Raw genomic sequence first — 7,943 nt, forward strand, 5'->3', positions numbered from 1 at the left:
CGCGTGTGTGTGCAGAGATGCCAACCAATCAGGGACATAATTGTCAATTGTCATAAAACAGCATCTTCCAATGAAGTGCTTCTTTTCAATATGCCAAATATCAGCAGTCAGAAAAACTTATTTGAGGAGGTGATTGAAAATTCCAGAAGACTAAATAGACAAATCAAATGGAGTTGGCATGGATAGGGAGTTACATAATACGTAGTCATGTATCCAGTTAGTTAGTCATTTGTGTGTGTATGGGTGTATGGGGGTCAATTTAGTGCATATGTACAAGGAAATGGATCAAAACACATCAATCACCATTAGTCATACTGTAGTCAGTCAGCAATGTTGATTCTAACCTTGGTGGAGGTCATTTGCAACTCCATACATCCAATGTGACTAGTATCTGATTGGGGATCTGAGCACAATACTGCGCATAGAAGCAGAATGTTTATCTTGATGTTTTGGCACTGATATTGCCAGTTTTAAAGGTTGTGTCAATGGAAAAACTAACTCCAGCTCAATATACCCTAGGACTGTAGTAATAACAGATGTGTGCATGTTGTTAGTGTCAATCATTGTCGATTATCATTCAGATTACTCTTGCATTAAGTGCAAAAGGCAGAAACTGTCACAACTTCCCCCTGCCTGGCCAAAATAAAGGAGAAATTCAATTGTGAAACTTGTCTCAAAACTCCTACTATCAATGACAATCATTTAAAATATGAAAATAAGGTAAAAACAGACAGCTATCAGAAAATCCTAAACAAAATAATATGCAGAATGTAGATCCAATTAGGATATAGGCTACACAGGTAAATTAGACCGTTTTACAAGAAATAAAAATCTAATGTTATCTTCATTATGTACAGTCATTTTCATTGTCTGGGGAGTCGTTCCCTAATACCATCATCATCATCATCATCATCATCATCATCATCAACATCATCATCATCATAATCAACATCATTCTCAGGGTTGTCCTCCCTCTCCTCAGGTGAGCCAGGCTCCACGTTTGACATGTCACTGTCGTCAGAGAGAGAGTGCTTGGAGTTGGAACCGAATCCAGAGCTCTTCTCTGTCGACATGCCGGAGAAAGCACCTGCGGCAGCCGCTGCAGTTGCCGAAGCGTGTGAGTTAAGGCCGGGGTATAACCATGGAAACGGGGCTGAGAGAGCTGCTGCTGCCGCAGCAGGGTACACAAACTTCTCTAGGTTACTTTTGTCGAATAGCGGCATGTAGGTCGCTGCTGCAGAGGGATTGATGAAGTAAAAAGGCATGCAAAATGGAGTCTGCTGTCCCACGCCAGTTATTCCCATCAAAGAGTTCATAAAGGCCAGATCAGGTCTGGTGGTCGTGTCTGCGCCCGTCGTACCGTTTCCAGCCCAGTTCATCTTCGTTTTTTTGGCTGCGCGTTCATCCCCGAACTCCTGCTTTATCTTCACTGCTTTGCTACGGTCACATCCTTTATTCCCATCGGTCTTTTCCGCCTCACCCCCGTATCCACTGTCTGTGTCTGTGTCATTCTCGTTAAGCTCCCCGTGGCTCCTCTGTATGACCGATACGCGGTCATGTCCGGCTTGGATTTCAGCTTTCTGGCCATCGCGCTCCAGCACGTCTCCGGCAGGTTGCTGGGAATGGAGCAGTGGCGCACTGGGCTGAAATTGCGCAGATACTTTGTGCAAGTGGTTGATGAGCTGCGCGCACCGCTGCTCGCGCGTATTCCAGTTCTCGAACTTGTTGAGGTACTGCAGGACCTCTTTGGCACATGCTTGGAACCCGGAGTGGAACGCATCCAAATCAGCGTGAACGGACGTCTTCATCGATCGATCCCCTGAAAAAGTTAGAAACGACACAATTTACAGTACATGATTTAATCGTAATCAACTGTGAGAACACAACCAATAGGCCTATCGAATTTGAGTTAGGCTACAATAACGTTTACGCATAGCCTATCCAAGCCCAACTCTAAACCCACAGTAGTCTATGTAGAGAAACCTAAAAGTCAAAAATTGAAGTCACTGGAGGTTATGTAACAATTTACCATTCTGCAAAGCAATAATCTTCTGGTGTTGTTGCTCAGTGACTGCAGTCAAAGCGTTTAAATGCTTCAAAGTTAACTCGAGAACAACCGCTTTCTCCAAATGCCCGAGCGTCTGAAAGAGAAAAACATGATATCCAATTACTCAACAATCATTTAACGAAACAATCAAATAAAAACACAAATTATTAGGCTATACATCATACTTCATAATTGCAAAAGCTTACCGTCAATTTGAGATGTTCGGGTAACAAATCCTTCAGCTGTCCGATACATTCATTGATTCTGTCTCTCCTCTTCTTCTCTATCAATCGGTGTGGTAACTTGTACGCGTCCTGGGAACAATTAAGATAGATATATTCGATTAGGACCACATAAACGAATGACAGTGTTAGATTCATTCTACATCAAGTGCCACATAGTCAAGACAGTTGTGTTATCCTACAATGACTTGTTAGCTATCAGACATTGTATTGAGATGCAAACAAGACAAAATGAGCGCATACCTTGCCATCTTCGCGCTTCAGTCCTCTTTTAGATTTACACATGTAGAGTGAGGAGTATTCCAACCTGAAATAAAGAAAGAGGGCAGGATAGTCACATAGTTATAAAGGCACCAAGGGTGATCATCTAATAGTTTATGGACAGAGCCCATACTGTCCTAAAAATGAAATTATTACCCTAAAAAATGTTCATGATCAGTAAATTGTCTGTCTTGCAGACGCGGTATTCTTTCATCCATAACTTGTCGGTAGGCTATTCCACTTTGTCTTTACAATGTTTGTTATTCCAAAACCAGGAGACAGAGAAGGTTTGGGAAGATGTTACACGGCGACTATTCTCGATAGTGCTGCGCTTTAGAATGCTGTCTATTTTCCTCAACTGCCACTTTGCGAGCAGTTTGTGCGAGAGTGCACAGCGCACGCGCGTCTCGAGTCGGAACAGCTCCAACTCACGTGTAAACTGCACCAGCACAACGTCCGGTAATTAAGACCTTTGCAAGACCCGGTCTAGTAGGCTACGTCACAGCCCGTTTCTATGGCAATGCAAAATAAGACATATCTATTAATGTATGGTATTCTATTGGAGTTAAAAGTCATAGTCAAACGACTGAAATAATTGTTTATTATATCATGTCCGTTCTACCGGTGCACATCCTCATCCAATTGAGCTCTGCTTTGACCATGTACGTGAATGCGACGCGCACACGGGACTGTGTTTTCGCGTGCGTGCGTGCAAGGAGAGTGTGCTTAGGGCGCTCACACACACACACGCACACACACACACACATCCGGGGGGCGAGGTAGGCTGCTCATTCCCTTCTCGCGCTGAGTCTCTCAGCCCGCCAGCCGCCCTGAGGTGTGTTTTCAGTAACCATGGCACTGTCTGAGTAGGCTACACAAAAACGTGCGCAGCAGTTCCAATGTAACAATGTATGCAATCGTGTCATTGTGCTATGCATAATGCATTACAATTAGGCTACATTATTGTTGAGCACACGAAGATAATGTGAACATGGCCCATGTGAGAAGAGAAACAATTCTATGTGTTAACTTATGCATGCTTGGCTATTGAAACATGTTTTACTAAGTGACATGCCGTTTTTATTAAGATCCAATATTGATACTTTGGAGATCATTGGAAGAAATAAACTTGCACTATTGTAAATATGTAATAAAGATGTTATGTTGTTAGTAATACATAGGCAAATAGTGTAGCCTACTGCCAAGACGTGACACTAACTTAAAACAGGTTTCACCATATAACCAAGCAGCTTCAGTATACTTACACTGGCCATGTAATATACCATGTAACACCTAGCTATAGAGACATTTAAAGGGATACTTCACCCAAATGACGTATTGGTTTCCTTACCCTGTAAATAGTCTATGGACAAGGTATGACAGTAATCCATGCTTTGGTTTAGTGTTCCTGACACTGTTTCCAGATGCTATCATTTTAGCATTTGTGGCACAAATCCCATTCAAGACATTTTTTTAGGCATCATATCCAAATCATCCGAAAGTATCTCAACTGTATTGTGAAGCTCACCAAAGTAATTTATGGATGATTTGAACATGATGCGCGAAAAATGCCAATATCGCTCCCATGACTTGAATGGGATTTGTGCCACAATTGAATGCTAAAACGTTAACATTTGGAAACAGTGCCAGCCACTGCCAGGGAAACTAAACCAAAACATGGATTGCTGTCACACAGAACGCATAAAGGGTAAGGAAACCAGTGTAATTGTGTAATTTGGGTGAACAATCTCTTTAATATAAACTTCAGTAACAAAAAAAAAAAAAGTTTCCATCTGCATTTTATAGTGAATGTGCCCCCTCTGGTGTTGGCATGCTTTAGCCAACAACTGGCAGATAGCATACAGTGCAGGAAGGATAGCGTACATGATGAAATAATTATGAACAAAAGAAAATAGCAAGATTATTTTTATTTGTCAATCGGCAGCCACGCATCGATCATAATGTCTCTCGCGATATTTATTGGAAAGGAGCATCAATCACCGCGTGCACTTTCACCACCTTGTGATGTTCATACATTTATGTTATCTGTAGCCAAATAAACTGCATTCTTTCCCGAGTCATAGTGGACAGACCACGCAACATATTATTGATGCTGCCGTTGACAGTGGTAAACCCAAAGCAACACCCAGGGTTTATTGCTATTATTAGCCCATACAAACACCTGCATAACATATTCACAACAGATACTTTTTGGGGACTTTTTACACATTTTGTTACGTTACAACCTTCATCTAAAATAGTTTTTTCTTAATCCTCATAAATTTACACACAATACCCCATGATGACAAAGCAAAAACATGTTTTTATACATTTCAGCAAATTTATATTAAAAACTAAAACAGAAATACCTTATATACATAAGTATTCAGACCCTTTGCTATGAGACTCCAAGTTGAGCTCATGTGCATCCTGTTTCCATTGATCATCATTGAGATGTTTCTACAACTTGATTGGAGTCCACCTGTGGTAAATTAAATTGATTGGACATGATTTGGAAAGGAACACACCTGTCTATATAAGGTCCTACAGTTGGCAGTGCATGTCAGAGCAAAAAGATCGTGTCGAGGCACAGATCTGGGGAAGGGTACCAAAACATTTCTGCAGCATTAAAGTTCCCAAAGAACACAGTGGCCTCCATCATTCTTTTATGGAAGAAGTTTGGAACCACCAAGACTCTTCCTAGAGCTGACCGCCTGGCCAAACTGAGCAATCAGGGGAGAAGGGCCTTGGGGTCAGGGAGGTTACCAAGAACCCAATGGTCACCCTTTTTATGTTTTATTTAAAAATTAATATATTGATATATGTATATATATTTTTCAAACTTTTTAATGATATCCAATTGGTAGTTACAGTCTTGTCCCATCGCTGCAACTCCCGTACGGACTCGGGAGAGGCAAAGGTCGAGAGCCATGCGTCCTCCGAAATACGACCCTGCCAAGCCGCATTGCTTCTTGACGCACTGCTCGCATAACCCGGATGCCAGCCGCACCAATGTGTCAGCTACAGCTGGTGACCGAAGTCAGCGTGCATGCGCCCAGCCCGACACAAGGAGTCGCTAGAGCGCGATGGGACAAGGACATCCCAGCCAGCCAAACCCTCCCCTAACCCGGACGACGCTGGGCCAGTGTGCACCGCCTCATGTGTCTCCCGGTCGCGGCTGGATGCGATACAGCCTAGGACCGCTGCGCCACTCAGGATGCCCCCGATGGTCACTCTGAAAGAGCTCCTGAGTTCCTCTGTTGAGATGGGAGAACCTTCCAGAAGGACAACCATCTCTGCCGCACTGCACCAATCAGGCCTTTATGGTTGAATGACCAGACAGAAGCCACTCCTCAGTAAAAGGCACATGACAGCCCACTTGAATTTTCCCAAAAGGAATTTAAAGGATTCTCAGAACATTAGAAACAATATTATCTGGTCTGAATGCTTGGCCTGAATGCCAAGCATCACATCTGGAGGAAACCTGGCACCATCCCTAAGATGAAGCTTGGTGGTGGCAGCATCATGCTGTGGGGATTTTTTTCAATGGCAGGGACTAGGAGACGAGGGAAAGGATCGAGGGAAAGATGAATGGAGCAAAGTACAGAGAGATCCTTGATGAAAACCTGCTCCAGAGTGATCAGGACCACAGACTGGGGAGAAGGTTCACCTTCCAACAGGACAACGACCATTAGTACACAGCCAAGACAACGGCTTCGGGACAAGTCTCTGAATGTCTTTGAGTGGCCCAGCCAGAGCCCGGACTTGAACCCGATCGAACATCTGTGGAGATACCTGAAAATAGCTGTGCAGCGACGCTCCACATCCAACCTGACAGAGCTTGAGAGGATATGCAGAGAAGAATGGGGGAAACTCCCCAAATACAGGTGTGCCAAGCCTGTAGCGTCATACCCAAGAAGACTCAAGGCTGTATTTGCTGCCAAAGGTGCTTCAATAAAGTGCTGAGTAAAGGGTCGGAATACTTGTGTAAATGTTTATTTCAGTTTTTAACATTTTGAATAGATTTGCAAAAATCTATACAAACCTGTTTTTGTTTTGTCAATATGGGGTATTGTATGTAGATTGATGAGGGGAAAACATGATTTAATCCATTTTATAATAAGGCTGTAATGTAACAAAATGTGGAAAAAGTGAAGGCGTCTGAATACTTTCCAAATGCAGTGTATACTTCCATTCATTTTTTTCAACTGGTACCAGGGGACATTCAGATGAATCTTGTGAGGCCTGTGGGGATCCTAGAACAAAACAACTGACATATAGGAGTCTCACCTTTCCACAGAGGGGTCATATTAGTGTGTAGCCCAAACTGTTTGGACGCTACAGACAGAATTTGGCAGATCAGCTGAACTGACTTCAGACGAGTCCCAAGACGCTTGTGGGGGTTGTAGTGCAAATCTGAGAACACCATTGTGTTTGTGAGAGTCCTCTTTCCACAAACCATTCAAACGGTTTTGTGAGAAGACCGATTTTCAGGATGTCTCATGGTCCGAAAAAACACTGGTTCTAGCTCTGTCACCTTTTACCGCAGATGCGGAAGGGCGACATAGGCGAATGCGGTGGATTGAGACACATCCAATGCAAACTGATATCTCTAGCTTAAACTGACCGATTTTCATGGGGATTTCTTTATTATGCTAATTAGATGCGTAACTACTGAATTCCCAGCTAAGAAACACCTGGCTGTCAGGAAGTTATGTGCTAGCTGTGTATTAACTTTCTGGGATAGGTAACCAACATCTTTGGGCCATAAGAGTTTTCCTTAACCATGTGACCTGACCAGATAAAAATACTGGATTCCATAGGGTATAATCCCAATAGTTTTTCCTGGTCAAGTCACATGACGTCTGGGAAAATCTTCTGGCCCTGGTTTCTCTGAAACCATATAATAATATGTAATAACTTATTCCATTAGTTTGGCATAGCTATTTAATAAAATACCCCCAAATTCCTTATATACCCTAGAGGCTGAACTGTAATTGGACCAATTAATCCATGTTTTGATCATTTCAATAGAGGATCAGAGCTATAGTAATGCCCTCACATGTCTCCCGATCACATTACTTCTTCCACTAAATCATGTGACTTTGGCTTCCAGCACTTGGCCATACTGTGCGTGTAATGGTGTAGACAACAGTGATCCAACCACTCTCATTTGAGAATGACGTGGGTGACGACCTCTGTGCCAATCTTCCTTTAACCCATAGACCCAACTGCCACTGAACTTGATTTTTTATTTCATGTTAAAACAAGCTTCCTTCATTTTCTATGTTATTGTCTGTTCACAGGGGTGCTTCTGATCGTGTGTTGGAGTCCCCCCTTGTGTCTTCTCTGCCCCCCCCCTTCCTCCTCTTATTTTACTCCACAGTGTGCTC

The 7,943-nt window shown here is 42.9% G+C and overlaps 1 protein-coding gene across 1 annotated transcript; it reads right to left on the minus strand.

Moving 5' to 3' along the window:
- Positions 1 to 246: 246 nt before the first annotated feature.
- LOC112252545 (class E basic helix-loop-helix protein 41) lies at positions 247 to 2,950 on the minus strand. Its single transcript, XM_024423851.2, has 5 exons — positions 2,707 to 2,950; positions 2,533 to 2,596; positions 2,254 to 2,361; positions 2,030 to 2,141; positions 247 to 1,819 (listed from the first exon to the last, which is right to left on the minus strand). Exons 1-5 carry the CDS (start codon positions 2,766 to 2,768, stop codon positions 864 to 866), a joined length of 1,302 nt encoding a protein of 433 aa, XP_024279619.1. The 5' UTR covers positions 2,769 to 2,950; the 3' UTR covers positions 247 to 863.
- Between the last annotated feature and the right edge of the window lie 4,993 nt (positions 2,951 to 7,943).

Source organism: Oncorhynchus tshawytscha, linkage group LG06, assembly GCF_018296145.1.
Source record: "Oncorhynchus tshawytscha isolate Ot180627B linkage group LG06, Otsh_v2.0, whole genome shotgun sequence".
Lineage (NCBI taxonomy): Eukaryota > Metazoa > Chordata > Actinopteri > Salmoniformes > Salmonidae > Oncorhynchus > Oncorhynchus tshawytscha.

What these genes read in the sequence shown, in the direction of transcription:
- LOC112252545 (XM_024423851.2), bottom strand. Translation starts at nt 2,768, where the DNA reads ATGGATGAAAGAATACCGCGTCTGCAAGACAGACAATTTACTGATCAT. An exon ending in GATCATGAACATTTTTTAGG is followed by an intron (nt 2,597 to 2,706) that starts GTAATAATTTCA and finishes TCTTTATTTCAG; the next exon opens with GTTGGAATACTCCTCACTCT. An exon ending in TGAAGCGCGAAGATGGCAAG is followed by an intron (nt 2,362 to 2,532) that starts GTATGCGCTCAT and finishes AATTGTTCCCAG; the next exon opens with GACGCGTACAAGTTACCACA.